Raw genomic sequence first — 18,593 nt, 5'->3', positions numbered from 1 at the left:
GAGCAGACATCCCCCCCACACCACTCAGCAATGGCTTCTGTGTGAACAATCACATCTTTCTCACACAACAGACCTACAATGCCCAAACACATGTGACTCACCCTGAAAGCTGTAAGTTACCACTTCCAGGGTTTTAAACCCTGTGCATGATAGCAGATGTTACAGAGACCTGTGCATAAATGTGCTATGAATAGGTATGAGTTAGTGGAGACTGGAAACAAGATAGTAACACAATGATTAGGAAAGGGTCCCACTATTTAATAATGTTGGCTCAATAAATTATGATACAGTGCTGGTGGATATGTGTGAATGAACTGAGGCGTCAGAAATAAAATACTCCAACACCTCAATAGTATAACTGTAGACTACCTACTCCTAAGAAGAAAAATAACATTAAAAGGAGAGAACTTTAATCACAATATTTGCAGCTGCCAAGTACTGGTAGCATGATAGAAATGATGGGCGTATGTGTAGAACAATGCTAGGATTGTTGAAATGCAGCCTCCTGGACAGCTCAGCTATCACAGTGTGAACACGTGTGGACAATGCACATGGGCTGACACCAAGATAATACACTACTGCTGTAACATGATTCAGGAAAGATGTACAAAACCAGCTGTGATAATCTGAGCAAGCAGTTTGTGATGCTTAATGCAGGCTATGCAACACATTTTTATCCACAGTTTAGGAAAGAAGCAATGAGCAATGGTTGAGGGAGACTTTAAAAATCATGCCCGAATACCCAGAAGCTTGACTGTCCATGGGAATATATGAATGCAGCAAATCAACCCCGTGGATAAGAAAGATTGAAATACTAAAATTGGATGTGTAAAAAATGTTGATGTTGTTTAGCGGAATTTTAGTGAAAGGTGTGCACAGGATGCCTCAAGTATGCACATGAAATGACTCAAATAATAGTAGCCACCATCACATCAGCAGTAAACACAAAAGGGGTGGATTTCCTTGTGATTGATTGCAACTGTGGATGTCTATGTTAGAGTGACCAATGAGACATTGACAACAACATTTTAACACCTCCTCCCAGTCCACATAGTTCACTTGTCACTGCTTGCTATTCTAGCTAAAGTGGAGAACATTAGGCGCCACCTTATTCAGTAGGAAACTCACAATGAAGAGAAACAATGGATCAGAGGTTTGCATCAGCATACATGGAGGAACAAGCAATTCATCCAGTAATTATAGCCATGCTTCTACATATCACAGAAACATATCACACACTGTGGCTGCCATGGAGGGAAAGAAGTGTTTCTTCTCTTCCATCATAGCATCTGAGAAGTCTTATCCAGTGGAGCTCTTCACATGGCAGAAAACTCAGTGAATCTAGGATGCCATCATCTGAAAACAAAGTTGAATACTTTTCACTGTGACAAATTGGATTGGATTCAGACTGGTTTTACCATATCCATGAGGAAAGATGAACGGTATGTTATCTCCGGTAGGTTTTCAATTGGTTTTACTGATTGAGAGGGCAGGGCTCCAGGGCCACTAAGACAAGCCATCACTAGCCCCTTGCACAAGTAAACTTTGACACTGATTATCTCTCTATCACATTTTATCTAGCCTATTCTTTTTGGAGTAAGGTTACTGAGACTGGTTGAAGGCCATTCTGGCTGTGTCTAGAATCCTAGGTCTCCTCTATTCCAGTGAAACTGTTTTCAGGTTTGGGTATAGAGACTGACCTGTACTCATTTGTTGTTGGTATCTCCTCCTAGTGATGAACAGTGGTCAGGTGTCTATGCGTATACTGCTATATCTCAGTAACCTTTAATCAGAAGGCCTGGTTGACTCAACTGTGGTCACTGGCAGTGGTGGAAAGGACTCCTCATGAATAATTTTAATTATTTCCTTTATGAGAGATGTAAGTGGGTGGTGCTGGGTAACAGTATTTGTCCTCACTGTGAGCCAAGGATACCTCTGTCAAAGCAACATATACAAAGAAGGTGAGAGCCCATATATCTTGTACAATTTGAAGAAGGACCACAGACACAGATATAATGCAATGTGATGGTTTTCATCCTTGTATATTAAAACAGAAATACTGAGTTACATTACCGGCTCAGATGTATAAATGGTGAATTGAGAGGAAACAGCCTCATGGCATTGGAACTGTGCATTAAAGATGGTAGTAAATGGGTGCTAGAAACTTAGTTAATAGACGATGTTTTATCAAATGTATTATATAGAGGAAAAGTGAATTAAATGATGTATAATTGATTGACACCATTACAGGCTTGTTGAGTACTGGATTCCTTTCCTAACTGAACATGCATGCTCAACATGAGGATGATGGTTGCCTGGGTATAACATCATATCAATCTGATATTTCAGATCACCGTGGATATTGACAAACAATGAACTCTGATAGGACATGGCCACGTAGGGTTATTCTAGGGGTTTCATTTAGCTTTTGGCACATGGCCATGTCATAATTTGGTAGCAACTGTTTACCTGCATACAGTAGTTAGCTGGCAGGTATGTTGACAAAAAACAGAATTTATATCACACATAGCAGTGAAGAGCAGAGTTTGACAAGATCAGTTAAAACGGCATATGATCATGGCAACACAGCAGCACTACTAGCTGTTGGCAATACCTACTGAATGTATCTCATCAAGAGATTCTTCCTCTGAATGCATTTATCCATGTATACTTCCAGACATCTGACAAAAAGAGAATCAAACCTATTGGTGCCAATATGTGGTCGAGAAGAGCATCCACTGTTCTTATGCCAGTATCCAATAAGAGCACATATGTTGGGCATAACAGTTTGCATTCAGATTCACCGCATGCATAAATTTGGGATTGTGTAGTTATTAATCGGGATATGCAGTCCTATAATACTGCTTGCTAGTATATGCCCAAATATCATGTAATGGTGCACACTGGAAAACTCAGAGCACTATCAGCAATCACTTTATATTGCTGACTATTCTACCACAGCTCATACCTGAGCGTAGTAATGGCAGTGGTGGATTCATAATTTGTTCATATAACACAGTGATTAGTTTGTCATGCACATATGTATGTTTTTAGGGTGACTGTCAGTTCATCACATGCATACTAACTTATGGTTTATGGGAGTGCAGGCAAATGTGTCTCATAAGGACAAGAGCTGCATTATGCGAGCACACTGGAATGATAATGCAAACAGAAAATTGTTATTTTATGACGTCACACCCCAGTGCTTGCAAGTGCTTAACCATTAAGGGAATGGTACTAATTTGCAGGTACAGAAGCTTCCTGACTTACACAAGCATTCCATTCTGTAACGCCTTGGCTAAGTTGAATTTTGCGTAAGTCGGGGATGTATCTCTGACAATTACGCAAATAAATAAATAAATAAATAAATAAAATTACGGAATTTACGGAACCTTTTCCGTAAGTGCGGATTTCCGTAAGTCAGGTTTGTGTAACCCAGGGAGCGTCTGTATACATTATGTTTTGCCTGCTGAGTGAAAGATGAAGTGCTTCACCCAAGTCACTGGTAAATGTGGGTTTATGCTGGTGAGGGCCAATGACCAGTTGTGTATAGAGTTATGTGACTATCTGACCTCAGCATCATGTTGAAACAAAAGGGAAGCATAACTGACCACAACTGTATTGTGTAAACCATGTGTGAGGAAGGATGTTGATGTACATACCATCTGGGGCATGTCATGGATTCAACATGATCACTCTCTCTGTACTAGTATCACATGATGAAATATGGCAACTGTAACAGCAAGAGGTGACTAGGTGAATTCAGGTTTGTCCCTGAAAATGGGAAAAAACAGAGACTGGCTGGTGTGTGACCATGTGCCACTGCTGGTGATTGAATGGGGCAGCAATTATGAAGGAGGTGGTCTGTGAGTTGATGGGGACATGTGGTTCAATGGGTTCAGGGTCATTGTTGACTAATCAGGGCTTCACAGTTAATATGGATCACTCACCATGATAGTAGTTTGTGAATGCTGTCATTCTGCATAGGTTTATGAGTTCATGCTGCCTGACTGCAAGGCTGATGTGTATCATTTATAATGGCTACACTGTGTAACACCTATCATTTATGGGTTTTTGCTGTGATGGCAATTCATAGTATAGTGCATAGATAGGGAAGTGTGGATAGCTCTCTCTAGGATGTCATCCTTGTTTCTTTAGCTATCACTTGCACAGGTTTCATTATTCTGTAGCATTCCCTTGATGGTTGACGCATTACAGCAGTGTACAGTGTGGTGTCTACACACTGTACATGTCATATACCATGGGATGAGATATCTAGTATGCATAGCCTCTGTGAATGCAAACAAACACTGATGAAATGAAGACAACTGGTGGCTGATATGCTACAGCTGATCTACATTAGGAAAACAAGAATTTTATACCATGTATCAGTGGTTAGCATAGTGTTAACCAATACTTTGGAACAATGTTCTAAGGTAGTGACAACATTTACTTGCAATGATCATGTGTTAATGTTACTCAAACATCTGGAATCCTAATTATTAGTGAGCTATTCCTTCTACACATTCATCTATAAAATAACATTGTACCACAGGGAATCTACATTATGTGACACTAGATGATCCCAGGCTCAGCTGTTGCATGGGGTCAGCCATTGCAGTCCATGATGGTGATAAGCTGATTGGGACTGTTATATGAGCTCAGTTTCTTTGTGCCAGCTGGTAGGCAAAGTACAAGAGTGGATTAGAGAAATAGGAACATGATTATGTCCTGCCATGGTATTTTGTCATGAGAACATTGAGGGATACTGTGATGACTTTCATGGGCATATATAAATTGTTACTTTTATGTATATATGATGTGCTTTGGCTGTGTTTTTGCCCCTGACATGGCTCCATGTAATCAGCCTCACCTCAAAATAACATAACCACTATTTTGACCCCACAATCAGTGTGCTATGAATACATAGAGTGTGTTGAGTGTTACAACAGAGAAGTGTCAGTCATGCTTTTATCACTACACTAGCTGTGTCCTATCAGTTCTTTAGTACACACAGAGGGACTATTTGCTTTACAGCACGGTTCAACACCCAACTAGACAGGTGGCCATTTGCACCTTCCACTGATGAAGATGCCATTCTATGGTGACTGTGGTTCTGAAATCATTCATTCAAGAGGCTGGAAGCACAGCAGCTAAAAGGCAGCCAGGGACACAAGCACAGATAAAAGGCAGATACTAATCCCAGCGTTGGCTCCTTCCCCTCTCCTACTGCCTGCCTGACTGAGGCGGTTCTGGCTATGCATAGCTTCCTCCACCTCCGGAGCCGCTGCCAAACTAGCAGATAGGCCAAGCCCGAGTTTGCATGGGATATAGGATTCACAACAAAACAAGAACCCTGGAAGCTGTTTCCTTCTGCTTCAGTCTGTTCCTGTTGTCATGGTTCCAACTTGTGCTGCTATGTGTGTGATAGTTTGGGTCCCTACTTGCTTTAATGCATAATGGATGGAACATGCACTGTTTGATCTTCACCATTTGATTATGTTTCTTTTCAAGCCATGCCCCCACCAATAATACAAATGTGAAAAGCTAGAATGAGAGTGTAATGTTCCACTGCTTATAGGCACAACTACTTTTCTGCTCTATGCACTTTTTCCTACCAACAAGTCAGAATTTGATTCCATATATTTAACTAAGTACCAAAAGCTGCATTTAACTAATATCAGGACTGCATCATAAGCTAACAAAAGCCAAGGAATTCAGAGTTAAGTCTTACACTCTATTCTTAACCCACAATATTATAAAGTCAGGAGTTCTGGGATGGGTGGGTGGTGGAGGGGAACCACACACACACTGTTGTGGGGCCAGGGAAGCCTGGTCCTCCATTTTGAAATGTCTTGGCTTTCATCAGTGTTTCACAATCTTAACCTTTTTTTTAACCTACTCCCCAACTCAACTCCAAAAAAAGAAAAGAAAAAGAAAAATTGTTTATAGGATGTTACAATATGTGTATTCTATTTATTCAGGGAATTTGACAGGGCTAATCTGGAGCCATCTGAGTCTTTCTATTTCAACCTATCATGTAAATATACAAATACATATTCTGCTAAATTTATTTTCTGATAAAATTTAATTTAAGTGTTTTTCTGTCTATAGGAAATAGCTTTTTGTTATTTTTGACTTACACAAAACCTATATAATCAGTTTGCCAGACTGTAATAGACTGATGAAATCCATATTTAGTATTGTATATATTCACAGTGTAGATTGCGACAATACTAATATGGCTATGTTTATTAAAAACATTAGGAAAAAAGTTACTGCACATGAGCAGAAACCTAACGTTCAAAACTCAGTTCATCTGTTTTATTCTATTCTTTGTTGACACTAACAATTATTAGACTGTACTGTGGAATAACTGTTTATCAAATTTCATTTTCTTAAATCATAAGGTGTTTTTGATTTATATGAGTTCAAAACTAAACCTGGGAAAATAGCTCATTTATTTTGAACTCCTATAATTTAAAAGCAACCAAATATACATTTTTGAAATTAGACTGAACATAAACTTCTCCTAGATCTTTCAGCTTGAAGCAAATTTTAATGGCTGTGTTATAACCTATTGAAAATAGAAATTTATAATAATAGAAATGCTGACACAATCTTAACCTGCACGGCATAAACATGCCATACAACACTCTTTTTATTCTTCCTCTCTCTGTATATAATATATATGTGTACTTTTACCTAAAAGAAAATAGATTAAGAATCAAGTTATTATGCATTCATGTATCTATGATGTACCATATATCAAGCACTAGATTATCACACTTATCTTCCAGCATAATTACTGTAAGTTAAATTCTCCAAATACAAACATTTTTTTGTTACCTTATCAATGAACAACAGTCAGCATGCTGAGCACTTCATTATTCTCTGGGAAACAGTTGCACAAAAAGTCAAAGCTGCCATGAGAGAGACTTTGAAAGTGAAGTGAAATAGTTAAGTAAGAAAACAGATGAGATGCTGTTCTGTTTTAGGGATAATATCAAATTGTCTGGTTCTCTTGTTGCAGTGGAAAATCAACTGCAGGTTAAATAATTTTGTCAGTGGTTTCCACCAACTATCCAAGGGACAAATTCAGAACAAAAACATGAGTCCTTTTGTTCTATCTGTAGCAGAACATAATTTACAGTTGTTTGTGGACAACAAAAGTCACCCAGTGGATTAAAAAAAATGACAGACAGGCATAGTATTTTGAATTCCCTAAATGAGTGCATGTGTAGTAAATATTATCCTATGCTTTGTAGTTGTGAATGCACTCTTTACATTTTCAGCAACAGCTGAAATGAATCTACTGAAGAAATGCTATGGGCTGATACTGGTGCACTTATAACATACAGCATACAGTACCTCTACAAAATATCGCCAAAATGCCATCTGCATTGCATATTTGCTGTAAAACTATACCTTTTTTTCTAACTGTTCTTTTTTGTTAGCCGTACGTATATATATTTCTGTTTATGCTCTAAGAAATAACAGTTTGCGATGCTTTATAGCATGCCACACATGATCATAAAATAAGTCTTAAAATCAAATCATGTAATTGAACAAAAAAGCATACTAATTTTTCATGCTAGGCTCAATACAAATATAAATTCAAGGCAGTCAAGCTATCCATTACCAAAATAATCATAATAATAATAATAATAATAATATATTTATATGTATATATATACCTACACTCTCTAAAAAATGATCCAGTAATGTATATTAGGAAATCAGTAAGAAATCTGTTGAATCTAGTATAAAAATCTTGTTTTATGTAAAAGCCAATGCTGGCTGTTTCAAGTATTTAAGTACTTTTCTTATAACTTTGTCACTAATGACTAATTATTTGTAGAAATTACTAATTTTATACTGAAAATTGTATTCAAGTTAAATAAAAATTCTACTGTAGTTCATTTTTAGAGTGTGCATGTATATATAGCAAAATGCCCATCTACAGATCTACCATAAATATTTTTGTTGCTGTCACTTCTTTCCTAAGAAAACACTTCAATGCTTTTCTGCAATCTTGGATAATGAATATCAGGCCATTTAAAAACAAAAACTAATCCAAACTGATTAGCAACACCAGATTATCTTCAGTTTGTGCCAGTTTGCAAGTTAAAGGTCAAAGAGCGAAGACATAGGACAGTGCAATTTAAGGAAATTCAGACAGTGAAGCTTATCACAGAAGACAATGTTTAACTTGGTAATGACAGTCAACAGATCAATAATCAAGTTCAAGGCAAGCTGTTCATTATTTCAAAAGCAACTCCCCTCCAATCCTGGCTTTCATACAAAGCCAGGTGTCCGACTCATGGGGTGCATTCATTCTGACCATCTCTAATAAGTTCACAGCCCAATGACTGTAAAGCCTATCACTGCAAGAAGCAGCTCCTAAAAATCAATAAAGAGGTCTGTCAGTTGCTGACTTTTCTCTAGGAAAAAAATATTGATACAAACCTGCTCTGCAGGTCACATGAAAATGACAATACTGCTGTTAGCACAAATTACACACAATGACAAAATGCTTTGGTGGTCCCTTGGCTCTGTCAGTGATTTAATGTACAGCTAAATGCCAGAGATCTGACTAACCCTTTGAGAACTATGTTAAACATGCAATAGGTAATTCACCCGATATTCATGCAACATCAGAGTCATCATTTTAACTTTCCTTTCAAACTGTAACACTATCTTCATGTATTCATGTATCAAGGCAAATTGAATTATCATGCAACACAGTTTAAGAGAGATTCAATATGTCTAAGATAAAAGGCTAAGCTGTAAAACTATAGCCAGTTCAAAAAATCCTGTGTGAGTGCTAGAAATTATTAAAATAAGTATTTGTTTTACCAGAAAGTAGCTGGCAATATATTTTTGTTTCTGTTCGTTTGTTATAAATGCTTTTTATCAATAATGCAAGTAATTGAAAGCCCTTACTTACACTTTCAAGATATCTGTTTTAAAAACCTGAATTTCATTAACCTGTATTTCCACATACCGCTTCTGCAGTCCAATACTTCCATAGCAACCAAGATTAGCATCCTTCAGACTCTAAAAACTAATCCTATAGTTCTCAAAGGGTTACACCAATGTAATGCTAGTGTCAATTTTCTCTACAACATGACTGTCACTTTAGTTCAATGCAATCCACTTCAGAGACATGCTGTTTTTCGCTATGCTTTGGAATGAGTGTTCCTGACAGACCTATGAAAGGCCTGGGGGCAGTTGGCCTGGTACAGCTTGGGAAAAAATGATGCAGGAAAATCAACAAAAGAAAGAAACAATAAAAAAGGTTCTGTTTGAAATATAGTAATGAATATAAATGTATTAAAACATTGAGGACGTAGCTCAGAATAGCTGTATAAAACACAAAATGAATGTATCATTAAGGCTGTTACTATATTGCAGATATTTTGGCCCCTTGTTTGTTGGAAAATGGCTGTCCGAACAGTCTGAAGTCCTGCGTGTCATCCAGGTCTCCCACTTGACAAAAATCATGTGTAGGAGTATACAACTATATCCACAGCAGACAGAAAGCAATCCTCTTTGGAGACAAAGCTGTTTGGGTCTTCACACTTTCCTGAAAGTTCAATTGTGGGTTGTTGTGTTGTTTTTAATTAAAAAAAAAAAAGTTTACTTTCAGCAAAATTATTTTCAAAGGGGAACAGGCTTTAGGAGAAAAACAGTAGAAACATTGTATTTTTCTTTTCTTTTTTCCTCTTCATTAGTTAATCCTGATAGTTTATTGGGTATTGAGCGTGCAGAGGAAAGGCCTGGAACCGAATGACAAAGAAAGACAAAGGACTGAAGAAACGGCAGATACTGTCTATCATGGAAGCTTCCCAGTAGAGTGAATCCCCACTCATGTGCAGGACAGGCAACCCCCTGGGTTTTAAAGATCAGCTCTGATTCAGGCTGACAGATGCCTGCTCCTAGCTAGGAAACCGCACAACAGCTCTTACGTTGAATCTTAAGTTACCACAAACTCCTGGGAGACAAAGAAAAAAACCCTACATCACACCCACTCTTGCATAGAGCGTTTGCAGTACAGTATGTGACGGGGTGTTCCTTTCCTCTTGAACTGGAACACAGTGTAAACCAAGACAAGGAGGCACAAGGCCAGGATGCAGGGAATGACAATGGCTATGGCTTTCACAGTGCTGGCTGTGTTGTCCAGTTTGATGACAATGTCCACGTCATCTTGAGGGCTGTGTCGGTCTTTGTCCCGGTCTGTTGGTCCATCACAACCCATAAAATCCTTGAGGATGGATCTAGGATATCCAGGTTCCACCCTGAGCATCTGGTTATTGAATTTCCAATACTCCTTTCCTTTGTAGAAATATGTGAAGCCTGGGAAACAAAAGTGCAATTATTCATGGTCATGTTGACAATCTGCTTATAAAGACTGACGTTAAACAGCCTTCAATATTCACCAAATGACACTGAATTATTTTCTGAGCACCGGAATCTATAAAGTTAAAGTAATATGGATTATTCAGGTGCAGATCAGGATAGGAAGCTTTCAGATCTTCTTGGCGATAGGTATATGGCTCCTAAGAAAGCTCTTGTCCAAACTAGCATCCAAGGAAGAACTTCACTTCCTTCTTGTCTTTAAAAAACCTTAAACCTCAAGTTTCCTATTTGAATAAACTCGGATCTAGTCTAATTCTAATAATATGACTATGAAGAAATGCTAGAGGAAAACAATTGATGAATTTAGGGGGCTAATGATTCATCCATTAATTGAACACTTGACCACAATTAGAATTATACCGCACTGCCAGGGCTGAGTCCCAATAGTTCAAGGAGTCAGAGTCCCTCTCAGGATGGGAGATCAGTTTAAATGAATTCCAACTCTGTGCTAGACCAGGCTGAAATAAGAACTGACTCTCTTCAATGTCATTTTAGCCTGCTGCTATACTTCAGATGGAGGAAACACTATATGAATGAACAGCAGCTTTACCAAGAGAGAACAGGTGTACCCACCTTCACATGTTCTGCAGGGAACTGGTATTTGATCATTCAGATGCAATTGAATATAAATTACAAAATATGTCTACATAAAGAAATCTTAATATCCTGCCAAAAACCTAAATTATGTTACTATCCCAGCTGAAAAATGGCATTGATCTGGCATGAAACAAACCACAATGGGTGCGCACTCCCTCCTATTGTTTATGACCTGAATGCATACAGCTGGAGGTTTCCTGAGCTTTACTTGATAAGCCTCATGTTCTTTCCTACAGTGCTAAAGGCTAGTAGGAGCAAGAAGGCAGATTGGGTATCACTTGTCATACTAATAATGGCATACTAAGAATGCTTGCTAGAAAGATTAGTGGACTAGATATTAGAGAGAATATTAATAATCTCTTACTCAAACAAAAGTCAGGCACTTTCAGTTGTGCAGAAGAAGACATTTACTATATTTCTTTTCCAATTCAGAACTACACAAAAAAACCTTTGTCCCCCCACACCTGCACATTTATCAATGTGAGGAATTAAAAAAAAAATCTTTTTGCAGTCACTATTTATTTAATTCTAATTATTCTGCAGACAGTTGAGTAGGTATTATTTTACATTGCAGATGGTTCCCTTCAGTTTTATTGTCTAAGACTCTGTGTGTATCTGTATCTCCATATCTATAGCTCTAGCTAGAAAGCAGGGCCAGCTCCAGGCACCAGCATGAGAAAGCATGTGCCTGGGGCGGCACATTCTAAGGGGCGGCATTCCGGCCAATCTTGGGGCGGCACATTCCGGCTGCCCTGCCGTGGTTCTTTTTGCTTTGGCAGCCCCCCTCGGCTCCCGGCCGGCTCCCCGCGCTCCACTAGTCCCTGGCCAGCCCTGCAGGGGCATGGACCCTGGTTCGGGAGGCAGGAACTAGAAATCCCCGCCGCTCACTGTGCTGCCGGGCTCCCCAGGACGCGACACTCCCTGCCGCCTGCACCGGCCTCTGCTCCCGTGCTGCTCTGAGCCCAGCGGAGCCACCTTTAAAGAAGCGGCTGAGCCAGCACCTCCTGCAGCCCCCAGGGGCTCCGCCTGCCCGGCCGGGAGAGTCACTCCAAGGCCAGAGGGTGGGAGCCCCTCTCGCCCAACTGCGAATGGGCTGCAGTGCTTGGCTGCCCACGGGCGGAGGGAGCGGGCGGACGCCGCTCTTCACCCCCCTGAGAGCCGCCTTGGCCGCCCTCCACGTGCTCCCTGCAGCTGCTGTTTTTTTGTTTTGTTTTTTTTGTTTCGGCAGTCGGGCCGCCCTTTTCTTTTTTTTGCTTGGGGCGGCAAAAAAGCTAGAGCCGGCCCTGCTAGAAAGGTATATGTTTGGCTGAATAAAAAGAAAAATAGTGAGCTATATCAAAACTACTGTTAAGTTATTTGGTCACAAAATACCTTCCATTCCATTGGATCACAACATAAAACATCACTATTGTTATTACTGTGCCACCAAATTTGAGTTGCAAAAGGTTTGTTCATTTATTCATGAACAAATGGAAAATTAGAGTAGCCATAGTTTACAACAGGGAACCACATTTATATTTTCCATAAAATAATGTGTTTTTTGAAAAGCACTGCACATGTTGACTCTTAGTAAGACTTCAGCTTTGGCAAAGGTAAATGATGCTGATATTAACAAACTTTATAGACTTGCATGATCAAATGAGGGAATAAAATCATAGAGATTCAGGAATTACCATGCTGTGTCACACCCTAGGTGCATCCAATCTAGCATCCTGTCTCTGGCAGTGCCCAGAACCAGATGGTTCAGAAGAAAGCATGAGAACCCTGCAGTATGCACCTATCCACAGTCTGCCCCCCACACTCCCAGAAACACCTGACTTTCGGTCTCATCCTGATCTCTAATGGAGAATGGCTTAAGCCCTGATGCATGAGCTTTAATATCTCTCCCAGAAAATTCTGGTGACAAGTTTATACCACCTACTAGTCTGCAAAGACAGACAAAGCTATAGGCACTTGGCAAAGTTATTATTCAAAGAGGCTACAGAATTTAAACAGAAAAATAAAGATTTACCACTCAGAAAACCAATTGACTTCAGTCCTCATGGCCCTGGCATTAATTGCTTGAACCTATCCAGCTCCCACTCCGTCCCATCCCTCTGAATCTCCCTTCTCTCCAGCTACTGCCTGGCTCCTCACCCACGCATCAGGGATCTCTGGGGGAGAGGGTGCTGTGTTGCACAGGAGGCAGAAGGAGCTGCAACTGTATGTACTCTGGGGTTGAGCAGTTCTTGTGAATGCAGGCCAGGTGGGAATAGAGAAGGAAAGTTTGCTGCTCCTGCCTGGTAAGGGTTTCCTGCTGCTGCACTAGAAGACAAGACCACAGTGCAGAAGCAGCAGGGAAAGCTTCACAGGCATCACACATGGCTTACTGAGCTTCTAGATCATCGAATGAGTCAGAAAGCATTCAAAGTGCTGAGCTGGCAACAGCAGAGGGTCTGGGATTGCCAGCTTTTACACACCCCTCCTTCGTGCGATTCTACTCAGATTACTATTGTTGTTTTGTATAATTTTCTGGAGGATGGATTTAGCTCCACTCATCTGCCATCTCTAGCAAACCCAACTCAGTTTTTAATAGGAAACTAAAAGGATGAGGATAAAAAAAGATACATTCTTTCAGATGATATGGGTTAACTGGCAGAAATTCTTCCTAAGTTTTTTCCCTAAAGCAATCTGGTAAAATTTCATGTCAAATCTTTATCTAAGCAGTGGAAGGAAAATGGTTTGGGGCAAAATGTAATCAGAATTCTTTTAAACTATGCTGTTTTTTTTCTTTTGTATCTTCTCTAGTTTCATTGTCTCCATGTGCAATCGCCAATGTAATCATGCTCTTTAAAGAAAGACCTGTTATCCTGTCTTCAGGGACTTTCCTCCGGGGCTCCTCTAAGGCTCTCCAAGAGTCCTGAGCATCTCTTATTTTCCCTCTTTTTCCTACCTCTCCCTGAAGAACTGATGTCATGTTTCACTGCTCTTCTGGCAATTGCATGCCAGTGGAAAGTCCATCAGTGCTATTCTTGAGTTGGGCACAGGGTTTGACGCAGGGTGACTCAAAGAGCTCCCACTGCTCCAGGGATAAGCGCTTTGTCTCTGCAGCACTTTCAGACCATGTCTGCCTGGGTGTGAGGGGAAGACAACTTTCATTGCTAATAGGAGATACGTGTATAATCCACTGAGCACAGCACTGACACTTTACATGTGATGGTGAGTCTACTCTATCCAGAAAAATAATATGATTATAGTTTCATGAAGTAAGCAAATATTAAAAAGCATGTCTAAATTATCATTTGTTTAAGGGAGCAAAGACTAAATCCATTATGTATATGTGTGCATAGATATTTATACATAAATATGTATACACACAGAGAGCTAGCTATTGAGTGTGATATATGCAGACTGTCAGCCTGCCTGACCTACTTTCCTGTTTAAAAAAAAAAAAAAAATCTAGCCAAATGCCAGAATCAGGAGAGAGTTTCTGTTGATGGATGAAACAGAGACAAAGCAAGGAAGTGATTTAGCATATTTCCACAGCAAATTAGTTCATCTAGTTATAGGAAGAAATGAAGACTCTGAAATGAACTACACTAGGAAAGCAAGCTTTATATTTAATCTACTAAAGGGAAATGAAAATAAGATAGCAAGAAATATGTGCACTGTCTGAAAAAACAAAAAACAAAAAAACCGCAACCTTCCATCACTAATAAATTAATCATACATGTAGTAATACTTGAATACTTGCAGCAATGAAAAGTGACTGCAAGTGCATATTTTTGTTTACAGCAAGGACATCTAACTTCATGCAGCTGAGGGCTGTGCTGGCAAATTGCCGTTAGCCTGAGGGCAGCACTTAATTTGCATAAAATGGAGCAGATTTCAGCTGCTCTCATTCATATGGAGGTGTGGCCAGTTGGAAACTATGGGTTGCAGCATGAGATATTCCATCTTGGTGCAGGTAATAGCATGGCATGCTGAATTTCAAAGTCTTTGTGAATTGCAGCTCTGCTTTATACATTTATGCCATCTTTGATTTACAGATTCTTCAGGATACTTCTATTCATATACTGAAAGAGCCTGGTTCTGGACTACAGTGCAGCACAATGAATCTAAAAGCTTTTATCCTAATGAACTATTAACAACATGGAGATTCAAACAGATACATTTGGGTAGGAAACTTCTTTTATGAAGTACTAAAATCCTTCAAAACCAAAACAAATAACCCAAACCCAAACGAAAGCTTATTATATAAAAATTAAGAATCTTTTCTCTCCCTCATTGTGATTTTAAATAGATGAATCAAACAATTATATGTAACAATTTAAGAAGAGAGTGAGTTCCACAGCATGAAACACCCCCTGTTTGCAAAATAATGAGAGGTCAGCCATCCCACCAACCTAATTAGCCAACCATTTCTACACATCTCTACATCATGATAACAGATGTTAGGAAATGACTAAGCTAGGAAAGTGCTTGCATACCATTTTCTTTGTGGACAAAGGCTCCCTGAGGAGATTCTGGGATACCTTTCCAGATTGTGATTGGTTTTGGATAACCAGGGTCCATGGACCTCATTTCTTCACTGTATCTCCAGTACCTAAATAAAAAATAAAAAAATAAAAATAGATCACCAAATATGCATTTATAAAGATAGCTGATATGCTAATTGCATGCTGTTTTCTTTCTAACAAAGTGCTGCATTTAACAACTGAAACTAGGTCAACCAGAGCTCTCCTGTTTAGCAATACTACCAGGTAACAAAGAAATTTAATCCTGCTTGCTGATTGGATAGCTGTTTCAAGGAAGTACAGCGAAGATAAAAGACTTCTCCAGCTTGACAACTAAATCAACATGCACCTTATTTATAATCAGAGCAATTCTGGTGCCTAGGGCCTCTGCACAACAACACAGCAAGGAGATATATGCAAAAAACTACATTCTGTTTCAATTGAGATCTTACTCATACAAAAGCCAGTGAATTCAGAGTTAAAGCTCCCACAGCAAGCTTAACTCTACTCCTTAAGTGTATTCACTACAATAGTCTTTCGTTATATCTATGATCATACAATATGTATAAAATAATAGAAAATTGTATATACTTCGTGTGTCTCTTTGGTCGGAAGGAAAAAAAAGTTCAGTGTAGAAATCAGAAGCACACAAGTTCAAGGCAACTTGAACTTAGAAATAAGAATAAATAATTGATCTTATTTATACCGATGGAGCAGTGTTAATATTCAGCGTATGTTCAGAGTCAGCAATACAAAATTATGTATGTGTGCATCTTTGGTTATAAAAATATGTGGTTTCATGGTAATACTCAAAAAGAACAGGAGTACTTGTGGCAATAGAGACTAACAAATTTATTAGAGCATAAGCTTTCATGGACTACAGCCCACTTCTTCAGATAATAATAATGGCATCTTATTTTATGTAGTGCTCCCTCTGCTTAAAAATCCAGGCTTGTTAGGATGTATTGAAGCTTGCTGTAGGATCCCCAGGTCTGAACTGCCCTTCCCTACTCTTGAATAGTTGCTGTTTAAGAAAAAGATCAAATATCCCCTCCTGAACATTTGGAACATGGAACTTTTGTGTATGCTATGATCATTAAGAAAAGTTCAGTGATTTACTGCACATGCTCAGTACACTACAGTATTTGTAAGTGATCATAACATCGTTATTTCTAAATCAGATTATCTTATCCAAAGTTCCTACAACTTAACAGAGAATCATCCTATATATATATATAGTTTAATTCATTATATTCCTGCTACATAATTCTATAAGATGATTAAATAAAAAACATTAAAAAGGATTCTCTATTAAATTCCATGGGTTTTTGAATAATTTACATATTAAATTCTTTCCATAAATTTTTCATATCTTCCAGAAAGGCATCCAGTCTTGATTCAAAGACATCAAGAAATAGAGAACTCTCCACTTTCCTTGGCAGTTTGTTCCTGTGATTAACACCCTCTCTGGTAAAATATATACCTAATTTCCAATTTGAATTTGAATTTGTTTGGCTTCAGCTTCCAGCCATTGGTTCTTGTAAAGCCTTTCTCTGCTAAATTAAAGAGCCCTTTAGTACCTGGTGTTTTCTCCCTGTGAAGGTATTTATACACTCAAATCAAGTCACCTTTTAATCTTCTTTTTGATAAGCAAAATAGACTGAGATCTTTCAAACTCTCACTGTAAGGCTTTTTTTCTAGCTCTTGACAGTCAGTAAAATTAAAAGGTTACAAATTTAAAACTGATAAAAGAAAATAACTGGCATTCATAAAAATAAATTTTCTAACTGTGGCATAAAATATTTTTAAAAGCCTGATCCCTTAATCTAGTTACATATTCACCAGTAATCAGACTCCAACAAGTCCCATTAGCAACATCATTCTGTCCCCTCATATTAACAGAGCTTTTGGATATCCTTCAGAGCACTATAATAAATGGGGGAAACAACATATAGAAATAATCAACACACGTCTAAAATATTAAGTGCATCAAACCTTTTTTCCTTCACCATTTTAATGGTGCATTCCTTAGTTTTCCATTTTCTCTTCCCCAAAGTTAAATGCCTGCAAGTCACCAGGCCTGATGAAATTCATCCTAGAATACTCAAGGAGCTAATAGAGGAGGTATCTGAGCCTCTAGCTATTATCTTTGAAAAATCATGGGAGTCAGGAAAGATTCCAGAAGACTGGAAAAGGGCAAACATAGTGCCCATATACAAAAAGGGAAATAAAAACAACCCAGGAAACTACAGACCGGTTAGTTTAACTTCTGTGCCAGGGAAGATAATGGAGCAAATAATTAAGGAAATCATCTGCAAACACTTGGAAGGTGGTAAGGTGATAGGGAACAGCCAGCATGGATTTGTAAAGAACAAATCATGTCAAACCAATCTGATAGCTTTCTTCGATAGGATAACGAGTCTTGTGGATAAGGGAGAAGCTGTAGATGTGGTATACCTAGACTTTAGTAAGGCATTTGATACGGTCTTGCATGATATTCTTATTGATAAACTAGGCAAATACAATTTAGATGAGGCTACTATAAGGTGGGTGCATAACTGGCTGGATAACCATACTCAGAGATCAGAGGGGTAGCCGTGTTAGTCTGAATCTGTAAAAGCAACTTTTTACAGATTCATAAGCTTTCGTGGGTAAGAACTTCACTTCTTCAGATGCAAGACAGATGCAAGATGCTTTTTACATACTCAGAGAGTTGTTATTAATGGTTCCCAATCCTGCTGGAAAGGCATAATGAGTGGGGTTCCGCAGGGGTCTGTTTTGGGACCGGCTCTGTTCAATATCTTCATTAACGACTTAGATATTGGCATAGAAAGTACGCTTATTAAGTTTGCGGATGATACCAAACTGGGAGCGATTGCAACTGCTTTGGAGGACAGGGTCATAATTCAAAATGATCTGGACAAATTGGAGAAATGGTCTGAGTTAAACAGGATGAAATTTAACAAAGACAAATGCAAAGTGCTCCACTTAGGAAGAAAAAATCAGTTTCACACATACAGAATGGGAAGAGACTGTCTAGAAAGGAGTACGGCAGAAAGGGATCTAGGGGTTATAGTG

At 38.8% G+C, this 18,593-nt stretch overlaps 1 protein-coding gene across 1 annotated transcript in view; it reads right to left on the bottom strand.

The window, feature by feature from the left end:
* Positions 1 to 6,622: 6,622 nt before the first annotated feature.
* Positions 6,623 to 18,593, bottom strand: part of MMP16 (matrix metallopeptidase 16) — a 243,844-nt gene continuing 231,873 nt past the window's right edge. Inside the window, exons 9-10 of the mRNA XM_054018842.1 lie at positions 15,489 to 15,604; positions 6,623 to 10,359 (exon numbers count right to left, since the gene is read on the bottom strand). Coding sequence (XP_053874817.1) covers positions 10,025 to 10,359; positions 15,489 to 15,604 — 451 coding nt within the window. The 3' untranslated portion in view covers positions 6,623 to 10,024. The remainder of the gene's footprint in view (positions 10,360 to 15,488; positions 15,605 to 18,593) is intronic.

Source organism: Malaclemys terrapin, chromosome 2 (assembly GCF_027887155.1).
Source record: "Malaclemys terrapin pileata isolate rMalTer1 chromosome 2, rMalTer1.hap1, whole genome shotgun sequence".
Classification (NCBI taxonomy): Eukaryota; Metazoa; Chordata; order Testudines; family Emydidae; genus Malaclemys; species Malaclemys terrapin.
The sequence above is the reverse complement of the archived record's forward strand: the minus strand, read 5'-3'. Positions and strand labels throughout refer to the sequence as shown.